Here is a 23,263-nt window from a genome sequence, read left to right as displayed (position 1 = left end):
CCAAATGCCTCTATTTCGCCTTCTTTGGATAGCAAAGAAGGCGCGTGCTACAAGAAAACCTGTGCAGCTCATGCCAGTGACTATATGGAGCAGCTTCAGAATTGTTTCTTATGCAGCTGTCATAGTGGACCCAGAGTGCAAAAGAGCGTTTGCTCAATTCACGAGAGGATGGAACGCCTTAAAAATAGTACGCACATTCTGTCCACAAGATACCCACAGGCTGAGTATTGAACCCTTCAGTTTGCATGTTCTTTAGGTACTTTCTAGCTTCAATTCTAGCCGCCAATAAAAGCAGCGGCGCTCGTCGTATTTACATGCAGCATCGCGTCGAGCACGCATATTTCTCCATAGGGACTCAAAAGCCAAAGCATTCTGTGCGGATGTGCAAAGATAGCTTTGAAACAATATCTTGATCCGCACTGCCAACTCCCCTGTGAAGTTTGCAGCATCACCTACAAAGACCTTCACGGGTATAAGAGGTAATGTAGAGAGCCAAGTCGGCAAGTCAAGCATACTTCCTGAAAACATAGTGGGCAACTCCAACATGTTTCCCATATGCCCGAACCTCTGGAACAGGAAGTGCTCTAACAAATTCCCGATAGCACTAGACTCGCAGCCAGAAAGATTTAGAGCTGTTGGTCCACCCAGATACCTTGATTAAGTACAGCACTGGGGCATGTGTTTAGCACGCAGTGCTTAGGCTAATCGTGCCACCCAGGCTGAATATTCGATGCAGCAACTGCCATGCTACCGACAAGAAGATGGAAGCCTGAGAGTGATAATTCTTCTGCTGAGAAGTTCGATTAACAATGTTGAAGCGGAAAGTGAAATAGTTCTCATCGAACGCATCTTTCACTGCCTCTTGCGCGCTGCTGAGACAGCCACACCGTATGGCAAATTCCACAAGCTACGCACAGGCTGAGTATTGAACCCTTCAGTTTGCATGTTCTTTAGGTACTTTCTAGCTTCAATTCTAGCCGCCTCACTGCCATGTGATCATATTACACTGCTCCCCAATCGAAGCGACCCTCGGGCTGATCAGTGCCATATAACTGCAGTCAAAACATCTAGTTAGACATGCCACTTCCCCGGAATTTCGAGAAGTACTACGTTGTGATCGGGTCACAAAACTGCCCAGTCGAAGCGGCCCTCGGGTTGATCACTGCCATGTGATCATATTACACTGCTCCCCAATCGAAGCGACCCTCGGGCTGATCAGTGCCATATAACTGCAGTCAAAACATCTAGTTAGACATGCCACACGCAGGACAAAGGCTGGTGAAGTGCAACACCACGTGCCTTGGCCTGAGCAGATACACCGTCTACCACTTTTGCCTACAATCTCTCGCCTCTTCCCGATTCGTTCTTTGATCTCGGCACGCGGCACAGTGCTCTATTCGCTTGCAGGAAGCGAGTCCAAGGAACCGACAAGTCTACATAGCAAGGCAATTTTCCAAAAGTATCAAACGGTTTCGTCTGTGCGTGTTTAATCAGCTGATTATAAGGGACTGGCTTTGCATCGCCCAGAAAGTAATATACGCACGTCGTGCAAGACACCGATACGTTTCGTCATGAGATAACGTTGACACGAATTTACGCGAACCACCTTCCGCTACTCAGTGCCTCAGTATGGCTGTTTTCTCCTGTGTAAAAACATGCGCTTGTTCCGTGATTGCGTACAGGGTAGGGTCGCAGCTGTTCTTCTTCTTCTGGAAGCGTCTCCATCTCTGCGGGAAAAGCAGGAGCTGACTTGAAAAATTTGAGGCACTGCGCAGCAAAAAAAGCGGCAAGCAGGGTACCAGCTAAAAACAAGAAAAACTTATTACGCAAAATCCCAGGGCTCTTTGGTGCATGAGCTTGCAGAACCCCAGGTGACGGCATGTTTCCCAATGAAGTCGTCACGCCAACCTCCAGAGGAGATATTTCAGCACCTTGAGCCAGAGTCCCTGCTGCCATAGCTGCAAAGCTGAAAAAGACAATTTTATAGAGACTAGGACGATCCATTTTAAAAACGTGCAGGCAGACGATGGTAGTCTTCTTCGCGGGCAAGTGCCTCTCGACTCCCTACAGTCAAACGCCGTCTACCACCAAACGCGTACGCTTCAAATAAAAATGGATTTGAAAGCTTGAAGCAGCTCAAGTTCTTTTTAAAATAAAGTGTGCGTACGTATTCCGGAAGGAGGGACGACTACGGCTTCCAGTCATGGCGCATCCATTATGCATGGGGCTTGTGTCCCAGCTTCTCCCGAGACCGCTCACGACTCCCGGGAGGCGGACACAAACTTCGGTGCAGGGTAAACTGGCCTCATCAGAACCTAGATTTATTGTATTGTAACGTCGCTTTTGTGTGGGTTTTTTTATTACAGGATCTCGAAGCTATGCACAAGCAGACACTATCTGCTTCAAAAATTCAAAATCCCGTAATTTTCGTAGTCAGTGGGTGGCAAAGCAAGGGCAATGCGCTTTCTTACCAATAATAAATGCCGCACAAAAACACCACACTGCGTACATAACTATTTAAATGCATGTTAAACGCATGCTGCATTTTTTGGCGTCAAATTGACCGGTTTGTTCTTCATATCCTGCGCTGCTACCACGCGCGCGCCTTCCAACGTATGCCTCCACAATTGAAATTCGGGCGTTTGTCCTGCATCTCTGCTGATAAATTTCTCACATCCGTTAATTTTCATTTGTTTTTTAATAGTTTCACACTATTTCTTCTGCCTGGAGCCTGGAAGGCCCGCTAGTCCGTGAAACGAGCGCCGACTTCTAACCTCGAGAGACAGTACCGACCTGTCTTCTTTCCAAGTGAAACAATCGGACCCAAAGTAAAGCACTTACGCTTTACATGTTTAAAAAAATATTAAAAGTGTACCGGCGTGATTGGACCCAATGTTGCCTTTGGGAAGTCTGATGCAGTAGGCTATTGTGGCGGGGCGGTCAGGCCCGCGTTGTATCCACACCAAATATTGTGTTCTTGCAATTATAAGGAGGTACACAAATGTAACCAGGAGGAGCAGCGTTTCCGTCTTGAGTGTTCAAGAAGCGACAAAGAGTAATGTGCCAAGAAGCGACACAGAGTTATGTGCCCCGGCGCTTCCTCATATGAACCTTGGCCTGACTAGCCTGCGCTGGCACTTCAAATTGAGCAGCACGCATGAGCTTCTGAGCTCTCAAAGCACCTGTTCAAAGCGATTCAGCGTTCGCTTGCGCTTCAGTATGTTTGGCCTGTGGAAGTTATTTTGACTGGAGACGAGGTACAAGAAAGAAGCCTCGAAAGCGGCTTCGAATACGGTGAGAATCAATAAGCAGCTACAAAGCGTTTATATGGACTATTTGGAGGTGCGAGCATGCCGAATTCTTTCTAAGGCAGAACAAACAGCTAGAAAATTAATTCGAACCAACCAGAGTATTTTCCGGCCATCAGCGTTTGCGCTGCTCCTCTACTATGGAATCGGTGAAAGCCGCTGGCGCAGCAGCAAACGGAGCCGCAGTAGCGTAGTGTGGGCTCAGGCTGCCCTCCGTTGGCACCGTAGTGCCGAGGAATAGGCCTTCTCGGGTTGAGCTCGAGAAGAAGCCTCGCGGCAAGTAGAGACAACTGTCATCCAACAAGCGGCAGCACTCAGCCGCTGATGCACTAAAGGAGGGCCCCAAGGACAGGAATAGCTGCATCACGAGTCAGACAGAGCACACTGGGAAAGGAAAAAGATAGAAGAGAGGAAATCATAGTACCTTTCTTTCTAAGCAACAACTCGAAATAGCGCAGCACTTCGAAGAGAAGAAACCCCGCAACAGGAGTTATGTAGGCGGTATAGTGTGTATTTTTTGAGAGAGTTCGGAGGGAACAACTAGACGGCTAGCTGTGGGAGATGCAGTGCCTGCTTTTGATTCTGGCTGGCTAAGCATTAATGCACTTTTCCATGAAGAAAACCTTACCTCCAGTCGGACACGAATATCGGGCACGGCTTCCTGGAGCAGCCTGAGGATGTTGCTTTCTGCAAATTCCTTCAGCGTCTCCCAGGCCTGCTGCGACTTGCTGAGTGCTTTTGCCGCTGCACCTGTGGGCTGCAGCAAATATGCGTCGGCATCTACAGAAAAATCCGCAGTGTAAGTTTCCGCGTCATGCTCCTCTATGCCGGGAACACGGAACGGTCTTCGAGTCTCAGCGCTGTTTTCCTTCACATTGTCTTGCATATTGCCTTTGTTGCCGTTGATGCAGGGCTGCTTCGGATTCTCGGTGTGGCAGCCTGACAAGTCAAACTCTCTGAGGTGCAGAGACACGAGCACTTTCAGTGCATCTTTGCTGAGGCTTTCACCCCACATCCCCTGTGGGAGGTTTGGCGGCTGTTGCTGGCGTGGGCTTTGCTGTGGCCCGACTCTAAGCCTCCCCGGACCAATGTCTGCACCCTCGTAAGACTTATGGAATGCCTTGTCATTTGCTGCAGCAAAACGCTGTTCGAGAGGCCGGCCCAAAAGCTGAGAGAGGTAGGGCAAGCGGCCATTGAGAATGACCTGTCTATACACTGCGCGCGGCCAGGCTAGTTGCACAACACCACCGTATATGTGATGATAAGCCTGGGACGCAGAAAAAGCAAAACAGCGGCAGCCAAGCACACACATTGCAGGTGGCAGAAAATGCACAGTCTTCTCCGGCGCAAGAGCAGAAGCAGCAGCCTCTACCTTGCACTGGAGAACAACGAGGACAACACACAATAGCCCGAAGCACTTAATAGTGTGAATCTCTGCATGCATGGCCGTGGTATGTGCTTCTTTGCCCCTGTGTTTCTGCTGTTTCTCCGCTTGCCTGAGCAGTTAGACCGGACACTAGAGCGTCGGGATGCAATTCGACGAAAAGCAGCACCTGAGAGACGGACAGGTGCAAGAATTGCAAATAAGGACCACACAGGCCTACAGACAGTGCGGCTGCCTCCTCAGATTCCCTAACAGCTTCTGCAACCGCAGCAGCCCCTGTTGTTGTTGCTGCTGCTGCAGCTTCAGCATTCCCAAAGGGATCCGTCCGTTCCTCTCCATCCCTTCCACTGAGCCCCTTAAAGGCAGACCCATCTAACGAAAAGAGGTGACTGCGAAACCAAGAGGATCGTTGCTGCTGTATTGTGTCCACTGCTGCTGCATCATTAGTTGCTGCTGATTGCTGCTGTTGTGGAGAGCTCGCTGCTGTGTCAGACGTTGCGAGACTTGACAGCAGCAACGGCAGTTCTGTGCCCTCTCTTAGAAATGCTTCAGCATCTTTAAAAGGATGAAGAACTCCTTGAAGAGCCGTGCCACAGTGCTGCAGCAGCTGAGACACTAGGAGGCGACCTTGCTTCTGTTGCTGTAGCTGCTTCTGCTGCAAAGACTGCCGCGAGAGCTGAAGCTCCACAGCGCGTAGCTGCAGCGCCACAAGAGCTGCATGGCGGCAGCAAGTCAAGTGCAGCGGCGTGCAGTCTGCTTCAAGGAAAAACCGCGAGGCCTGGAGCAGCAGCTGCAGCAGCAACACGAGCAGCAAGACGCAGCAGCACACGAGAAAACGCCACTGGCCAAAATTAAGGAGCCAAACAAAAACTCAGGGAAGCGAAAGAGGCAACACACCTGGAGACCAAGAGACAGACGGTCAGCACCCCGCTCGCAATAAAAGTCCTGCGGTGCCAATCCCATGGCGAGGCAACGAAAAGCCTCCTGCTGCAGGAGGAGACTGCAGCAAAGCAGAACTTGCACAAAAATGCACGCGTTGCAGGCACAGCAAAGTAGGTCCAGCAGCAAGGCCGCAGAAGGATTCATGGTGCAGCATTAACAGTACGAGCTCATGAAAACATCCACAAAGCATACCCGGCTTCCTTCTTAAACCCAAGTTCCCAATTCGCAAAAATCAGATTATCCAAGGAGACCTTCAGTGTCCTCTTTTCCCGCTCCTGCTGCGCGGAAGCCTCTGGCTGCAGCAGCTGCTGCAACTGCTGTTCATACTGGGAGTACAGCAGGTCACATATAGCGAGGGCGAGAGACTCACACACTTGTACTTCGGGTATAACGTTTGCCTCTAGCAGCAGCTGCTGCTGATGCAGCTGCTGCTGTTGCGTCTGCGGCTGCTGCTGCTTTATACCCTTACGGCAGGCTGCAAGCAACTGCAGCAGGTACCCTCCATCTAGCAACATCCTAAAAGCAAGTCAAGCAGCATATATTTAATATTCATGCCCCCCAAATTGTATGTACAAAAAAGGCGACAGCAGCACCACCAGCAATGAAGACAGCAACAGAAAAACCAGTGGCTACTGTGCTATTTACTGAATTGCTGGCTTGAAATGTGGGGAGGGGGAGATGGTCGTGAGAACGCGCAGCAGCAAATACGGTTTGCCGAGCTGCATATACATCTCAAGTCGCCGCTGTATCAGTTGCAGCAGCTGCAGAAGCCCCGCAGCGTTGCATGCGCGCTCTAGGTCATAGAAAGCAAGCAAAGACACCTCTACTTCTTGCTCATGCAGAAGCGGCAAAGAAGCAGCACACGCTGCAGCAGCACAAGAAGAGGCCACGTGCTGCAGCTGCAGCTCCTGCGCCCGCTCCGTCTCTTTGCGCTCTTGTTGAAGCAGCAGCTCCAACGCCTGTACGCCAGCGAGACCTGGAGCTTCGCAAACCCTCAGAAAGTCTTTTAGCAGCAGAAGTGGCCATTCAAACCATACTACCCGCTGCTGCCGCTGGGGCCCCTGCTGTGAGCTTGAACACTGCATGTGCTCGACTTGCAAGTGCTGCTTCTGATGGTCGATAAAAGCAGCAAGAAGCACAGCAGCAACCTGTTGCTGCTGCAGCTGGCCGTCTCTCGTTAACTTTGCAGCAAATCGCATGCAAAGCGTGATTTTGGGCAAGTCCGAGGTGGGGAAGGCACACGCCAGCAGCAAGCGCAGCAATAGGTCTTCCGGCCGTTGCTGCTGCTGCTTCAGAACCGCATTAAAAGGCGACACAAGAACAAGGCTCACAGCGAAAACAACGAGGAGCTCTAAGCAAAATTCATGCAACCCCGGCTTGCAGCGCTGCACCAGCTGAGACAACAGCTGCAACTGCTGCCGGTGCATTTGCAGCGATAAGAGGCGTTGCTGCTGATTGACGCTGTCTTCATGCTGCTGTACAACCTCATGCTCTTGTTGCTGCTTTCGCTGCTGCTGCTGTTCCTGAGCTGCAGAAGATCCTAGATGTTCCTGCAACATCTGCAGCAAATCTCTGTGGGGTTGGGGCAGAGAGCCAGCGTCGGGCCTGGTGCTGGCGCACGCAGCAGCAGCCGCAGCAGATAAGGTCTGCAGCAGGACTAGCTGTTGCTGCTGTGCCTTTAAAGGAATAGGTAGTGTGACCACGCGCAGCAGCAGCTCCGCGAGCTGCACCTCTTGAGACAGACTCTGAAGCAGCAGAAGGTGCTGTCGCTGCTGCTCGTCTTCTATTGACTTGGTATTTGGCGCAGCACCTGCAGCACTAGCGGGATGGGGCTGTCGCAGCAGGGTTAAGAAGTTCCCAACAAGAGACCTGGCAATGTGCGTGCAGCCAATTGATATGGAGTGGTGCACCGCCTGCTGCAGCTGGTCCAGCAGCACCGTGCAGGCTGGCTGCTGCTCCGGGGCCCCTCCTTGGGCCTTTTCTGCAGGCAGCAGCGATAAACTTTCTTCTGCGCTTTTCTCCTGGTGTTGCTGCTGGTGGCAAATGTCTTTGGCCTCCAAGTGGGCGCCTAGTGAAGGCGGCCATTGTGGGGCTGCCAAGTGGTGCAGAGGCAGAGCAGGAGCTTCAGGATCCACAAGCTGCTGCAGACGCTCCAGCAGCCGCTGCACATTGCTGCTGCTGTGGCAGGCTGGTAGAGGCGTTGCTGTTCCGTGGAGCAGCAACTGAGGCTCTGCTGCTTGATGCTCCCACAGGCTTCCCGTGAGCTCCGGTGTCAGTGCAGCAGTGGCAGCTGCTACAGTGGATTGAGAAGTCAGCAGCAGCAGCAGCCGGCCTTGCAGCTGAGCAAGCAACTGGGGGGAAACTAAGCACCTGCAGCAATTTTGGTCGCTGGTGCGTATGCTGCTTTCGTCGCTTTGAACAACTTTCTGGGTGTCCGTGTCGCTGCTGCATAAGCAGCAAAAGCTCTCATCATCTGCATGTGCATCAGATGCAGTCTCTGCTTGCCTTACCCAAAACACAGAACGCATTTCCTCGGGCTGCAGAGGCAGGCAGCCGATCAATGTCAATCCCCCCGCCCCAGTCGCACCGCCGCAGCTGCTGCTGTTGCTGCTGTCGCTGCTTCTGCTGCTGCTTCTGCAAGTAGTGCAGCTGCCCTGCGCGCAGTTAATGAGCTGCTGCACGATTGCATCACGGGTAGGAAGCGCTGGAGGATTGGGGTGCGGGGCTCCCAGAAGGCTCAAGGCAGCAGCCAGCAGGAAGGCCTGCTCCGCCAAACTGATATCCCCCTCCATTTGAGAAGACACAGAAAGCAGAAAGACTGCAGCAAGCACCGTAGGGTACTGGTGAATAGCAAACAGCCTATAGCAACGAGCCCAAACGTCCAGACGCTCTTCCACTGGACCCCTAGACTTCCGACCACTGGTGCTGCTGTTCCGAAGCCCTGTAAGGCACTCAGCAACTTCGTGCACTGTCACGAGCTGCAAACAGCTGGTGCCGAGGCCTGCAATGAAAGGCACAAATGAGAGAGTGTCCCGTCGGCACGAATTTTGGACTGTTTGCTGCCTCTGCTGCTTCACTTGATGCTACGCTCGCCAGGGCTCAAGTGTCACTAAGAAAGAACATGAATTCTACTTCATTAACATTAAGCGCTCAGCTCTGGATCTGACCTGCTAGTCTTGCCCACTGTCTTGCCTCTGCATACTTGCGCTGCTGCAACAAAGCCAGCAAAAGCTCGCTGCGCCCCTCTTGCAGTGGCATGTCGACGGTCTGCTGCAGTTGCTGCTGCAGTAGCCTCTGCAACTGCTGCTGCAGCACGGGACTCTCCCCGCTGCAGATAGCGGCAGCATGATGCAAAAGACAAAAGCACTGCGAGTAGCCTACTTCATGCAGCAGCTGCAGAAGCTGCTGCATGCAGGGCCCCTGGGCCAGCAGTAGCATGCGCAGCAGCTCACTGCTAACATGCCGAATGTCTGCTGCATGAAGCGTGTACCCTTCTGGCGGTACAGCGTCCCTTGCAGCAGAACCGTCTACGTCTCCCATGGCAGGTGCACCTGCGTCTGTTTCTGCTGACTTTGGCGCCCCCGCTGCTGCAAGTGCCGCTGTGTCTGCTGCTGCTGCAGCTGCTGCCTGGTGCATGCTGCGGCGGTAAAGCACATAGCGCTTCAGGGCTGCCGCCGCCGTTTTAAAGTGCCGTTGCGAAAAAGCCCTGACAAAGGCACAGTGTGCATGCGCGTGTGGAAGAATATGTGAAGCTTGTTAATGCAGTTTAGAGAATGCATGCAAGCCTGACGCAGCAGCAGCATGTAAGTGTATTCTTATATCTACTTTTGCGTTAGGGAATTTACCTCAAGAAATGCAAAACATGCATTAGAGGGCTCTTCGGGTCAAAAAGGGAAAAGCCCCGCAGCAGCAGCACGAAGCAACCGGCCTCCCCTAAACTCAGTATAAGACCCCAGAGAGTTTCGGCTGTTGCAGAAACCAGAATGCACTCGTCACGAGCTGCAGCACCTGCTGCCGATGCTGCGGCTGCAGCGCCCGTCTGGACCAGCTGCAGCAGACGAGGAAGCATTTCTTGGTGCTGCTGTGCTGGTAGAACAGCTCCGTGCACCTGCATGCGCTGTAGCCCTGCCTGACGCAGCAGCCCAGCAAGCTGCTGCTCCTGCTGCTGCTGCTGCTGCTGCTTTTGATGGTGGTGGTGCTGTGGCAGCAACAGTGCAGCCTGGAGGGCCAGCCATATAGACAGACACTGCAGCAAACTGCAGTCCGAGAAGCAGCTCGCGTACACCGCAAGGCGAGGGCGGCGCAGCCGCAGAGCCTCCCGTAGCAGCTGCAGTCCCAGCTGGCGCTGCTGCTGCTTCTGTCTCGCCTGCGGCACCAAAAAATTCTTCTCATACTGAATTGTGTCCTAGTGGTGTAAATGTAATTAGCAAATAACAGCAGCATAAACCAACGAAGTGGTAGCTGCACAAAGCAGAAAAGTGGCAACAGGAACTCATTTGTAGTGGCAAGCACTAGCAGCCGCGGAAAATTATCACTGCAGCAGCAGAACAGCAAGAACAGCAGCAGTGGTCACATCGTACAGCAACAAGAAGGTAGAGAGGGTCTGAATTGCCCCAGAATGACTCCGGCGCTGCTGCAGCAGAGCGTGAGTTGCTGCTGCAGCCTATCGCTCTCTTCAGGTGCCCTCGCAGGCAGGGGTCAGTGAAATACCTGCAGCAGCACCGGCAGCAGTCAAACTGCCCAAGTGTAGACAGCAGCCGCAGCAACGAGAGCAGCAGTAACAGTAGCAGTAGCAGCAGCAAAAAGCTCACCCGTCTATAACCCCCCGCAGAGTGTCTTTGGGACACCGCTGGAGTTCTGCTTCATGAAGAACAGACAGCCAGTGGCCCTTCCGTGCCAACTCATGCAGCAGCGTCAGCGAATGGGGAAGCTCGTGGGCCCTATAGCAGCAGCAGCAGCAGCAGCGAAGAAGCAAAAACTGCAACATGGAGCGCAGCAGCAGCGTAGCAGCAGCATAGGGAGGTGTTGGGCTCAGGCAGTGGGAGCAGCAGCTGCGAGAACTTCCAGCCTAGCATCTGCAGCAGCAGCGATAACATAGAGACTAGCCTGCAGAAATGTGCAACAAGATGCCACGGGTTAGTTGCCTGTCTCTTGATTGCAGCAGCAGCAGATGTTGCATTCCCCGAAGCTGCCTTTTCTGGGGGGGCGCTGAGGGCCCAAGTGGCTTCTTCTAAAAGGCGGAGAGCTGACAGAAGGTCAGGGGAAGATATGCCCCGGCCGCTCCTGCTGCTGCTGCTGCTGCTGCTGCCAGATTTGGATGAGGGGCGGGGGAAGCCCCGGAAGAGCTGTATGACCGTGGCTGCTGCAGAATCATCGCCTGGCACTGCTGCTCTGCGGTTCGTCGCTTCGGCAGCCGAATTTTGCCGCTGCTGCTGCTGCTGCTGCTTCTGGTGCTCGTAAATGCGGCGCGCGGACTGCGCGTCCACTCTCAGAATGGTGGCGTCGATGCCGCATAATTCCAAAAAAAGGAGACAAGAAGAGACAACTCCTTCATCAAGTAAGTTGCACAGCGCCACGTGAACGGCTGTTTCCTGCAGCAGGTCTGCTTGTTCCGGGGCCAGCGGTAAGACCAGCCCTTCGGAGAAAGTGCTGCCTGCAGCGGCAGGACATGTGCTGCTGCTGCTGCTGCAGCTCCGCTGTGAGCAGCAGCAGCGGCAGCTACTGCGGCTTGCAAGCAGCAAATGAAAGGCAGCAGAGGGACGGCCCTGAGAAAGGAAATATGCCACACTGAAGCCCTCGCTGGTGCTGCTGCGGCAGCTGGAGTCAAGTGCAGCAGCTGCAGTTGCTTTTGGCCCGTGCACACGTTGCAGCAAAGAAGTAAAGGCTTTTCCATTCAAAAAGGACTGCCTAACAGCCAAAGGCAGGGCTTTTGCCGCTGCTGCTGTTGCTGCTGCCGTTGCTGCTGCTGTTGCTGCTGCTGATTCTCGTCGCTCCAGGCCATTTGCTACAGCAGCAGCCCCTGTTACTGCAGCACCGACGGCGACACAGCCATTGGCACTAAAGGACTCAGCGCCTTCGCCAGAACCAACAGCAGCAGCTGCTGCTGCAGCAGCAGCAGCAAATACCTCAACTGGCTCCAAAAGAGACCCAACATCAAGCGAACGGAAACACTCTGAGAGTAAATTTAACAAAGACAGGTCTTTTCTCCATGTCTGCATGTCCATTAAAAACCAAGAGGGGTCCTGCTGCTGCTGCGTCTGCTGCTGCTGCTGCTCTTGTCCCCCAAATGAATGGTAATGGCGTATGCGCCTTTGCTGCTCCAGGACAGAAGCAGCAAAGAGGCAGGTATTCAGGACCACGGGCTTCTCCTGAAGCCGCGTCTTCCCTTCCCGCTGCTGCTGCACCAGATCTTGCGTCTGCTGCTGCTGCTGCTGCTGCTGCTGCAGCTGCATGCAGTCCACAAAGTATGCCCTAGACAACTCCCTGAAGGGCGCCAGACCAAATCTGGGAAAAAATCCAAAAAAAAGGCAACTACAAGAGAAAAGAAAAGCAATTAAGCAACAAAAGCTTTAGCCAGCAAGACAATGGCCGCAAAGTAAACAAAGAAAGCTTTAGCCAGCAAGACAATGGCCGCAAAGTAAACAAAGAAAGCACCAGTAAACGGAAATAAACGGAGAGAGAACGGACAGATAGAGACAGGCTGAGGAAGAGAGAAAGAGGTATGTCTATACAAAAGAAGAAATAAAATTGAGATAAAAAATAAAATAAAGCACTTAAAAGGGAAGTACTTAGTGGACAACAAATGGCTGCTTGGTGCTGCTTACCGCAAGTCTGCACGGGAAACAGAAAAGAGGTGCCCGTGCCCCTCGCTGCTACCCCGGGGATCCGCTGCTGCTGCTGCTGCTGCTGCTGCTGTGGTTTCTGCTGCTGCTGCGGTTGATGTTGCAGCAGGAGGCTGCGGGATAAAGGCCAGGAGTGAAACTAACATGGGCGGAGAGAGACGGGAGACAGCCGACAAAGGCAAAAATGGTGTTCCCTCGGAGTCCTTGCAAACAAACGAGTCCCCTGAAGAAAACGCATTTGCAAATCCATCCAGTTAAAGTGCTAACATTTAAATCTGGAGCCCTAGATGAATACACACAAGAGCTGCAGCAGGCTGAGAGCAGCTGCTGCTCGTTCCGCTGTCCTTGCTGCAGCTGCTACGGCAAGTGAAACGAAGCAGCAGCAGCACTAGCAACAGCAGCAGCAGCAAACCTCGGGGGCAAAGCTGGGCTGCTGCTTGATGCATTCCTGCTGCTGCCAGCGCGTGGTTTCCCAATCGGCCTAGCAAGGCCACAGTCACCCAGTGAAGGGTGCTGCTGCCGCTGCTGCTTGTGCTGCTGCTGCTGCTGCTGCTGCTGCTATTGTTGTTTCTAGCTCGAATGCTGGCTTTTAAGAGCTGCTGAGCTTCAAAGTCATTCCCCAAGCAGAAGTGCTGCGGAGGTGCAAAAGATAGAAAGAACCGAGGACAGATTTACGGATTGAACAGATGAACTTCACACAGACGAGGCAGAGCGAGAGCGGCAGCAGCAACAGCAGCAACAGCACCAACAGCAGCAGCAATAGCAGCACTCTTTAATGTCACAGAGAGGCACACAACAAAAGCAAAAGACAAAGCAGAGAGGAAGTTCGCCAGGAAGCACTTGTAGCAGTTGCAGCAGCAGCAGCAGCAACAACAGCAGCAAAAGGCAGCTGAGGCACCTCCAGGTAGGAAAGAAGCAAAGAGGGAAGCGTGTTGGACAGGCACAGCTGCATGACGAAGAGGTGCAGAGGCGACAGAGACCCCACAGGCAGCATTTCGGCCGCCGCCTCGAGCTGCGGCTGCTGCTGCCGCTGTTGCTGCTGCTGCGGCGGCAGAGACTGCTGCTTCCTAAACAGTCGGCCAGCCTTCGCGTGTCTCTGAAGCAGCAAAGCCAGAACTGTGTCGTCGTGCTCTGCACCAGCTGCTTCCCTTGCTGCTGCTGCTGCTGTTGGAGCCTCTAAAAACAGACCCCGCCTTGCAAGCTGCTGCAGCAGCAGCTCGTCAAGGAAGGCCGACTCCCCCCCTTCTCTGCGTCTTCGTAGAAAGGAAAGGATCCGCTGCAGCAGCGCGAGCCTCTTCATCTTGCCTTTGCTGCTGCTGCTGCTGCCAGCAGCAGCAGCAGCAGCAACCAGTTTAAGGCGCCCCCAAGGGTCGCAGGTAACAGTGGGGTGCAGCGGCAGCTCAGCCACGCAAAGGGCCACTCCCCGCCAATCACAATGCGCCAGACAAAAAGAGAAAAGACATTTCCAGACCAAAGCACTCTTGATGCCTTCAGAAATGCCGAGATACCGAGCAGCAACCTCCCACAGTGTGTGCAGCCCTTGCTGCTGCTGCTGCTGCTGCTGCTGCGGCTGAGGCTGGCGTTTTCTGCTGCAGCTGCGGCGCGACGGAGACCGCAGACTGTGCACGAGCTGCACATGCCGCTTCTCAGCAAATATGCGCAAAATGCTGCTGGGTTTGAGAAGAGACAACTCGTAAAGAGACAGGCTCATGTAGCCGCCAAGAGATGCACTGGCAGCAGCAGCTGCTGCTGCTCTTGCTGAAGCACTTCTCCCGCCGGGGGGAGCAGCAAAGACAGACAGCAGGTCCGGCTCGCTCGCTATCAGGCGGCTGCATTCTGAGCAGGTCCCCCTGAAGCCACGCAGCAGCAGCAGCAGCAACAGCAGCAGTAGCAGCAACAGCAGCAACAACATCAGCAGCACAAGTCAGGATACAGACGTGCACCGGCGGGCCAAGTACTGATGCTTTTGTCCCTCATTTATGTTGTTGTTTAAACAAATGCGAAGAAGAGAAATCACTTCCTCAAGAAAGAAAACGAAACCAGCAAACACAGTACAGACACACTGACACGGGCGCTGCTCAAACAGCAGCACAGCAACAGGAAGCAATTCGGGGGCAAAATAAGGAGACAAAAAGGGAGTTTTGAAAATTAATTGCAATCGGGAGGAGAGTCTAGCTGCTATGGGATTGTGTCTTCCACTTATTTTGAAGTTTCTGCTGGTTTTCCCTTGGCAGCATTTCCTTATCTGGTTTGTTGCTGTGTCTGTGCTGCGCCTTGCCTGAGATTCGCCCGCAACAGGAAGCTGTGCTGTTGCTGCTGCTGCTGCTGCTGGTGAGAGTCCGCTGCTGCAGCAGTCGCTGCTTGGTGCAGCTGCAGCACATCAGCCTCTACTTCAGTTGCGGCCTTCCACTTGCGCCCTCCGTGGAGTGTTGCACTGCTGCCGCCCGGGCCCTGGGACAGCAGCAGCTGCTGCTGCAGCAGTTGCTGCTGCGGATGCAGCCCTTCATCGCCAACGCTGCAGTCTCGGCTACAGCTCTGGGCAGCAGCAGCAGCAGCAGCAGCAGCCGCGAAACCCGAGAAGCAGCACTCCGCGAGGTCTGGTACCTCCCCGGAACCCATATGGGCCCAGGCCTGCAGCACAGAAACAGCAACATTGGTTGCTGTTGCTGCTGCTGCTGCAGAGTAGCTGCAACATGGAGCTGCAAATGCCTGCAGCGCTGCTGCTCCAGTTTGTAGTCAGTGCCTGGCCATCCACTGCAGCACGCCTGTAAAGGCAGCAGCAGCAGCAGCAGCAGCACAGCCACCACCACCGCCACCACCAACAGCAACGGGAGAAGCAGCAGCAGCAGAAGCAACGTGCGAAAAGAGGAGAGTGGGAACATATTATTGTTTATGGCAGATCAAGATGAAATTGAGGTGAGTCGCACACTGCTGGAAGCCAGTCTGGATGCCGGCAGCAAAAAGTGACAGCAGCAAAAAGTAACAAGCAAACTGCATCGCGCGGGAAGTAGCACCATGAGCAGCAGCGGCTGCTGCAGCAAAGCAACAGCACCAAGGAGTCTGTACCCTGAGAGCCTCTTTGGGGTATCTTTCCGGAGTGAAAACAGGAGGCGCTTCTGCCGCCTCAGCTTTGCTGCACCCTGAAGAGGCCAGCAGCAGCAGCAGCAGCAGCAGCAGCATCAGAAGCAGCAGCAGTCACGGGGCGGCGCGCCTCAGAACCAACAACCGCATGCAGAGAAAGCCCCAGGCCGTGTGGGCATTCTAGGGCAGCCTCCCGGCTGCTCCCTCCATCTTCCATTTTTTAAAATATATTAATTATCCTTTTCTGATAAATGCCTTTGTGCCGGCTCCAGTTGATGCGTCTTTCTTTCTTTTGCTGCTGCTGGTGCTGCTGCAGCAGCAGCAGCTGCTGCTGCTGCTGCTAGCTTTTTTGTCTCAGCTGTCCGTCTATCGCTGCGACTGCGCACATCTGCGTTTGCTCCCTTTTTCCGTGTTTTGTGTTTTTTTCTGTTTGCTATAATTTATCTTTATGGCATTGCGCCCATAATTTCTATCTCTGAGGGTCACTCTTGCCTGTGAAGAAGCTTCTGTCGCCGAGCGTCGTGTGCTGCTGTGTCTGCTGCTGCGGCTGTTGCTGCTGCTGCTGCTGCAGAATTTGCCTCCGTACTCGCAGCGAAACATAGCCCTCACACAGCGCCCCAGCAATGATGGCTGCGCTGCCCCCGGCGGGCCAGCAGTCCTCTGGAGCATCTGCACCTGCAGTAGGGAACTGGCTGCTGCTGTTGCTGCTGTTGCTGCTGCTGCTGCCCAAGCTCAGCATATCTCTTGCTGTGTCTCTGCTAGCACCTTCAGTTGGGAGTGCCACGCAACTTGCATCATCCTCTGTTGCAGCGGCCCCTGTGCCTGCTCGCGCAGCTGCTGCTGTGTCTGCTGCTGCTGCGTCTGCTGCTGCTGCTGCTATGGAGGAATATCTCCTGGCCAGCTCAGCATCGTAGGAAGGATTCGTAAAGAGCAGCTCCAGGACCTGCAGCAGCAAACACATTGACGCAGCAGCTGTGAGATGCGGGCACTCCTGGCTAGTTACAGCAGCAAATCAAGGGGTAGCGACTGTCCAGTTGCCGCATGCAGCAGCAGCAGCAGCAGCAACAGCAAATCAGGACCTGCATAATGCGGATCAGCTTCATGTGCGCAGGCTGCAGCTGCTTCTGGTGATAAAGGTGTCGCAGCAAACGGCAGCGGACAGGCGTGCGCGTTGTCAGCAGTGCAGCTCGTAGACAGAAACCTGGAATGTCCGCCTGCAGCAGCAGCAGCAGCAGCAACAAAGACAGCAACAGGGGATGCAAATGCAGTGCAGTGCAAGAGACTGCCCAGAAGTAGCTCGTGTTGCTGCAGCGAAATGGCAGCGGCAATAGTGGCTGGAAGCAACAGCACCGGCAAGCAGCAGCAGCAGCAGCAGCGCTGACGCACAGTAGCACCAGCAGGCAACTCAGCCCCTATAACTGAGGCTGCCCAACAGCACTAGCAGCAGCAGATAAGAGCCGCAAAGAATGGTACACGAGCAACGGGAGGGGGCAGCAGCAGACAGCAAAAGACAGCAGCAGCAGCAGCAGCAGCTGACGCCGACCCCGATTTGGCGCAGCATTTGCAGCCCCACGAAGAAAAGCTCCGCCTGCTGGCAGCAGAAAAGCCTATAGGCCATTCGGTTAGCCACTTGCTGCAGAAGGTCCATCGCAGATACACGGTGCTGCTGCTGCTGCAGCTGCTGCTGCAGCCACAACAAGCCTGTGCTGATGCGTCCACTTAGCAGCGTTTCCCTGACAACAGTTTCTATGGAGGCTTCAGGTCCCCATGGCACTTCGGAGTCTTTTTGAGTAACAGCGAATCTTTCTTGTTGCTGCTGCTGCTGCTGCTGCGTGTCTGTGCGCAGTAGCGTCACCTGCTGCTGCTGTTGCTGCTGCTGGATTGACTGCTTTTGCGCATCGGCAGCTGCTGATACGCGTTGCTGCAGCCACCTCAAGAGCTGCACGTAGAGAGCAAGCTCTGAGAGCTCGTCAGTTAGCTGCTGCTGCTGCTGCTGCTGACTGTTGGGTGCAGCAGCAGCTGCTGCTGCTGCAAGGTCAATCTTCGCCAGCACTCGCACATCGGTGAGTGAAACAGCAAACCGCAACAGCCGCAGCAGCAGACGCGAGCTGAAGCCTATATCTAGCATTGATGCTGCTTCGCACTGCAGCAGAACATCTGCAGGGGGTCTTGCTGCTACCACTGCTGCTACTGCTGCTGTTGCTTCTGTGTTTGCTGCTGCACGCCAAGGAACTACCAAAGACACCAAAGACGCCGGGAAGGCAACGCTGATCTCGTTGCTGCTGCTTCTGCTGCTGTCGCTGTTGCTGCTGCTGTGCACTTGCTTTACGTTACGGCGATCCCTCAGCTGGTGCAGCTCGGCCGAGCACTGCTGCTGCTGCTCCTGCTCCTGATACCGGTGTAGCGTCTGCAGCAGCAGCAGCGCATGCTGAGCAACAGCAGTGGAGTCATAGATGAGAGGCGCAGCCGCAGCAGCGCCGGGAGCTGCTGCAGCTGAATTTGCCGCAGCAGCAGCAGCAGGATCAGCGCGCAGTTCCGCTGCTGCAAATGCCAAAGGCAGCGCCTCTGCGCTGTATCCATTAAAGACAAAAACCATCAGCAGCCGCATGGCTATCATTTGCTGCTGCTGCTGCAGCAGAGCTAGGGCCTCTTGCATGCGCTTGAGGTCCCTGCAGCGGAGCGACAGCTGCAGCAGCAGCAACGCGACTTGACTGCTATCGAGGCCGTTCTGCATGCAAAAGGCTGCTGCTGCTTGTGGCCCTTCCATCAGCAGCACACGAGACAGCAGCTCCAACATGCTGCTGCTCCCCACAGCAGCAAATAGCAAGCCGCTGGGGTGCCGCAGCAGCGCAGCACGGCAGCAGCAAGAAACGATCCCCAGACCCCTCCCCGCAGAGACGCACAGCTGCACTGGCAGCTCCCCGCGGGGCAGCTCTTGCTGCTGCTGCTGCTGCTGCTGTCTTCTGCCTTTGCTGCTCTCTCGCTGCAGCCCCCACGGCGAGAACGGGCTGCTGCTGGAAGCGCCCTGTGCAGCAGCAAGTGCAGACGCAGGTAAGGCAGCAGCTGCAGCAGCAGGTGCAACAGAACCAAAAGGCCCAAAAAACGTTTTTGTGCCGCCGTCGCAGCCAGAAAAAGGCCACTTGATGAGCCAGCACCTGTACGAGACGCTGCAGTAAGAGCCTCTGCTGCTGCTGCTGCTGCTGCTGCTCCTGCTATTGCTGCTGAGTTTCCAGCTGCTGCTGGGCCTCCTGCTGCTGCAGCAAGGAATGCCTTCAACGAAAATGAATGCATCGCTCGGAAAAATGCGCAAGCGCGTGGTGCGACAGCAGCAGCAATGGTGGCTGCAGCTCTCTTCAACTCCGCGGTTGCTGCAAGTGCTGCTGCACTTGCCGTCGCTGTTGCTGCTGCCGCTGCACTCGCCGTCGCTGCTGCTGCTGCTGCTGCTGCTGCTCCGCGGACCACCTGAAACAACGCGCTGAGCGACGCGCCCCGTAGTCTGCAGTGAGAGGACCTCATCAAGCAGCAAGGGCGTGTTGCTGCTGCTGCTGCTGCTGTTGCTGCTGCTGCAGTGGAAAGGCAAAACTGCTGTGTACAGCCAGGGGGGCCGCGCCTCCATCATTGCACGCTGGCGCTGCGCCTGCTGCAGCCTTGCTGCTGTTTCGTGAAGCCGTTGAATCCGTGTTTGCCGCTGCTGCTGCTTTTGCTGCTGTTGCTCGTGTTGCTGCTGCTGCTGCTCACTGGCAAAGGAAGCCAGCAGCTCAACGAGCTCCCCATCGCCGCAGCAAGACAGGCAGCCGGCTGGCGCGTCGTCAGCAGCTACTGCAGCACCCTGCATGCAGCAGCAGCCCCGGCAGCAGCAACAGCAGCAGCAGCATATGCAAGCATTGCTGCTCTATACGGTGAACTCGCTTATAGGGAAACGGCCTCCCTGTGTCTATACCTTTCCTGCTGCAGAAGGAGCAGCAGTTGCTGCTGCCGCTGCTGCCGTAGTAGCAGCAGCAGCCGCAGAAGCGGCAGTGGAAGCGGCACCAGCAGCAGGAGCAGCAACAGGATTTCTAGCATCAACTGCAGCACTGGCAGCGTAGTAGCAGCAACGGCAACAACTGCAGCAGAGTCAGCAGCAGCAGCAGTAACAGCAGCAGATTCGACAGCAGCAGCAGCTTACCAAGGCGCATGCATCCATCAAAGTCTCAAGCTCAGTTAGAAGGGGACTTGCGTCTGCTGCTGGGCCTCTAGTGCTGCTGCAGGAGGGCTGCAGCTGCAGTAAGTGCAGCGGGAAGTCTTGCTGCAGCAGCTGCACCTCTCGCCACGCCTGCTGCCCGACAGGCTGCTGCTGGAGCTCGTAGGGAGGCAGCAACCAAGACACTTGCTGCTGCTGCTGTTGCTGCTGCTCCTTCAGCTGCTGCAGCTCTACCCTTGCTGCAGGCCAGCTAAAGGCATTGCTGTTTCCATTCGCTGCTTCGCTGCTGCGGCAGAACCTTTCGTACTGCTGCAGCAGCTGTTGTTGCTGCAGCAGCAAAAGCGCGCGTGTCTCTTGCTGCAGCAGCGCTAGCTGCAGCTCTTCACAGAGCTGCTGCGCCGCCTGTTGCCTATCTATCTGCTGCTGCTGCTGCTGGTATCTGTGCTGCTGCTTCTTCACGACAACCTGCTGCACGAAGCGAAGAGCCTCAGGGGAGACAAATACAATGGCACTCTGCGTGGTGTTGCTATTGAAAAGCTCCTTCCTGCTGTCGCTGCTGTTGCTGTTGCTGTTGCTGCTGCTGCTGTTGCTGCAGCTGCTGCTGTTGCTGCAGCTGCTGCAGCTGCTGCAGCTGCTGCTAAGTGAGGATAGTCCAGCAGGCACAATGGGGTCCCCTCGTCTTGCTGTTGCTGAGATAAAGGCGCATGCCTTGAGCAGCTGCTTGTACACTTTTGCAGGCGTCTCAGCAGCAGCAACAGCTGCAGCAGCAGCCGCTGCAGCAGCAGAAGGTGCAACAGCAGCAGGTGCAACAGCTGCAGGCGCAGCAGCAGAAGCAGCTGCAGGTGCAGCAGCTGCAGGTGCAGCAGCTGCAGCAGCAGGAGATGCAGCAATTGGCAGGCGTAAAGCCAGGAGGCCAAAAGCTGCTGGGAAAGCAGAAAGAGCAGCAGCAGCTGGCAGCAGCTGCTTCCTTAGAGGCAGCCCTTCTGCTGCTCTCTCCCTCTCGCCGCAGGGGGCGCCCCCCATGGTGTTTGCTGCTGCGTTACCCCAGCTAGCTGCTGCTGCTGCTGCTGCTGCTGCTGCAGCAAAGTAAACCCTCAAAGCAACAACACGAAGACAGTTCCTGCTGTCTCCAACGACCAGATAAAGAGAGTCTTGGCTTACGCGCACAGACAGCAGCACCACCGGCAGCTCTTCGGCTGCTGCTGCGACGCAGCAGCAGCAGCAGCAGCAATGGCAGCAGCAGCACTGCTTGCTGACGACGGAGTTGTTCCCCTCGCCGGTCACGCGTTCACTGCTATTTTGCTGAGATAGCCGTTGCTGCTTTTGCTGCTGCTGCTTTTGCTGCTGCTGCTGCTGCTGCTGCTGCTGCTGCTGCTGCTGGGGGTCGTAGAGAGGCAGCTCAATTGCATGCACTGCCACTCCTGCAGAAACACTCCAAATGAGGACTTGCTGCAGCGGCGGCGCCGTTAGGGCGTACAGGTAAAAGGAGCAGCAGCACACATCGACAAACCGCTGCAGCGGCAGCTGCCTGCTGCTGCTGCTGCTGCTGCTGCTGGAAGCAGCAGCAGCGGGAACTAACACAGGCTGCTGCAGCAAAAAGCGGCGCTTTAGAAAGACGCCAGATGCGCCAAGCTGCAGCCGCAGACACACAGCATCATTTAGCAGCAGCAGCAAATCGCTGCGCCCGCTCACCAGCAGCCTCCATGTCTCGCTGCTGCTGCTGCTGCTGCTGCTGCTGCTGCTGCTGCCATATGGTGATGCCGCAAGAGCTGCTTCTCTCTGCTTCTGCTGAGGGGGGCGAACGCAGGGATCTGCGAGGGCACTGAGGACGCTGAGGGGAAAAGAATACATTAGAATGCAATTGCTGCTGCTGCTGCTGCTGCTGCTGCTGCTGCTGCTGCTGCTGCTGCTGCTGCTGCTGCTGCTGCTGCTGATGCTGCTGCTGCTGCTGCTGCTGCTGCTGCTGCTGCTGCTGCTGCTGCTGCTGCTGCTGCTGCTGCTGCTGTCGCCGTTGCTGTTACTGCTGCTAAGCTCCTTCTCTAAGTCCCACTGCAGCAACAATAAACTGTCTCCCTGAATATCTGTAGCATCAACAAATGAAACCCCTTGCCAGAATCTGCTGTTGCTGCAGCTGCCTTCTGTGTTGCTGCTGCTGTTACTGTTGCTGCTGCTGCTGTTGCTGCTGCTGCTCTTTAGCTGAAGGGCCTTCCAAGGGAGGAGAAAAGCATCAGGTGTACATACACCGCGAAATACAAACAACTGCAGCGAGTCGGAACCGAGACTGCATAGTACCTGTGACCGTTGCTGCTGCTGCTGCAGTTGCTGCTGCTGCTGCTGCAGTTGCTGCTGCTGCTGCTGCTGCTGCTGCTGGGTGAACAAAACAGGCGGCAACTCAGCCCAAGCAGCGGCAGAGCAATCGTGCATCAGGACCCCCTTTTGCCCCGCTTTTCTGCTGCAGTTGCTGCTGCTGCTGCTGCTGCTGTTGCTGCCGCTACTGCTGTTGCTGCTGTTGCTGTTGCTGTTGCTGCTGCTACTGCTGCTGCTGCTACTGCTATTGCTGCTGCTCCTGCTGTCGCTGCTGCTGCTGCTGCTGTTTCTGCTGATGCTGCTGCTAAGGCATCTATTATCTGCTTCTGCCAGTCCGCATGGGAGCTCCACCCCCCGCCAGCGGAAGCCTCTTGCTGCTGCTGCTGCAGCAGCAGCAGCAGGGCCAGCAGCAGCACCCGACTGGGGAGCGGCAGCAACAAAGCAACGCAGCAGCCCGCTACAGCTGGAGGCTAGCTTGCAAACTCCATGCTGCTGCTGCTGCTGTTGCTGCTGCTGCTGTTGCTGCTGTTGCTGTTGCTGCTCTTGCTGGCAGGGCTGTTCCTGTTGCCCCTTGGGGGCGCCGCTGCCATTTGTGCTGCTGTAGCTGCTGCTGCCATCGTTAGCATCTGCGGGGCTGCTGCAGCCGCAGCAGACGCTGCTGCTGCTGCTGCTGTTGCTGCTGCTGCTGCTGCTGATGATAGCTATAAGGGTTTGGTCTTGAGAGTAGAGGGTGTCTTTTCCTTTGGGAAGTTTTCCAGCAAAAGCACCAACTCGAATAAAACGAACACTTTCAGCTGCAGCAGACTTTTCCCAGCTGCTGCTGCTGCTGCTGCTGCTGCTGTTGCTGCTGCTGCTGCTGCTGTTGCTGCTGCTGCTGCTGGTGCTGGGAAGGTGGGATCCCCCAACGCGAAGCGACAGGCTCGTGGTGTCGCTGTTGTATGACGGAGGAGGGACAGCAGCAGCAGCAGCAGCAGCAGCAGCAGCACCAGCAGCAGCAGCAGCACGTGCTGCTGTGGCAGCACCAGCAGCTGATGCTGCTGCGGGAGGTGCTGCTGCAGCTGCATGGAGCACTGCAGCGGCTGACTGGCCTGCAGGGGAGTCTGCTGCTAGGGCATCAGCATCAGCAGCAGCAGCAGCAGCAGCATCAGCAGCAGCAGCAGCATCTGCTGCTGCTGCTGATGATGCTGCCGGCGCTGCTGGCGCTCCAACGACTACAGCC

General features: G+C 55.3%; 3 protein-coding genes across 3 annotated transcripts; all 3 read right to left on the bottom strand.

The window, feature by feature from the left end:
• Positions 1 to 5,801: 5,801 nt before the first annotated feature.
• Positions 5,802 to 6,149, bottom strand: ENH_00030450 (hypothetical protein, conserved; the record flags this gene model as incomplete). Its single annotated transcript, XM_013580107.1, has 1 exon — positions 5,802 to 6,149. One exon carries the CDS (start codon positions 6,147 to 6,149, stop codon positions 5,802 to 5,804), a length of 348 nt encoding a protein of 115 aa, XP_013435561.1.
• A 126-nt stretch (positions 6,150 to 6,275) lies between these two features.
• Positions 6,276 to 9,270, bottom strand: ENH_00030440 (hypothetical protein, conserved; the record flags this gene model as incomplete). The annotated part of the gene is made up of 2 exons (XM_013580106.1): positions 6,276 to 8,635; positions 8,802 to 9,270. The coding sequence occupies 2 exons, from the start codon at positions 9,268 to 9,270 to the stop codon at positions 6,276 to 6,278; spliced, it is 2,829 nt and encodes a 942-aa protein (XP_013435560.1).
• Positions 9,271 to 14,717: 5,447 nt separating this feature from the next.
• Positions 14,718 to 19,732, bottom strand: ENH_00030430 (hypothetical protein; the record flags this gene model as incomplete). Its single annotated transcript, XM_013580105.1, has 7 exons — positions 14,718 to 15,073; positions 15,491 to 15,616; positions 16,050 to 16,500; positions 16,637 to 16,771; positions 17,101 to 17,359; positions 19,386 to 19,497; positions 19,624 to 19,732. 7 exons carry the CDS (start codon positions 19,730 to 19,732, stop codon positions 14,718 to 14,720), a joined length of 1,548 nt encoding a protein of 515 aa, XP_013435559.1.
• Positions 19,733 to 23,263: the final 3,531 nt, after the last annotated feature.

The sequence above is a fragment of the Eimeria necatrix genome, genomic scaffold (genome assembly GCF_000499385.1).
Source record: "Eimeria necatrix Houghton genomic scaffold, Enh_scaff220, whole genome shotgun sequence".
NCBI lineage: Eukaryota > Apicomplexa > Conoidasida > Eucoccidiorida > Eimeriidae > Eimeria > Eimeria necatrix.
This window is presented reverse-complemented; position numbering and strand designations above follow the sequence as displayed.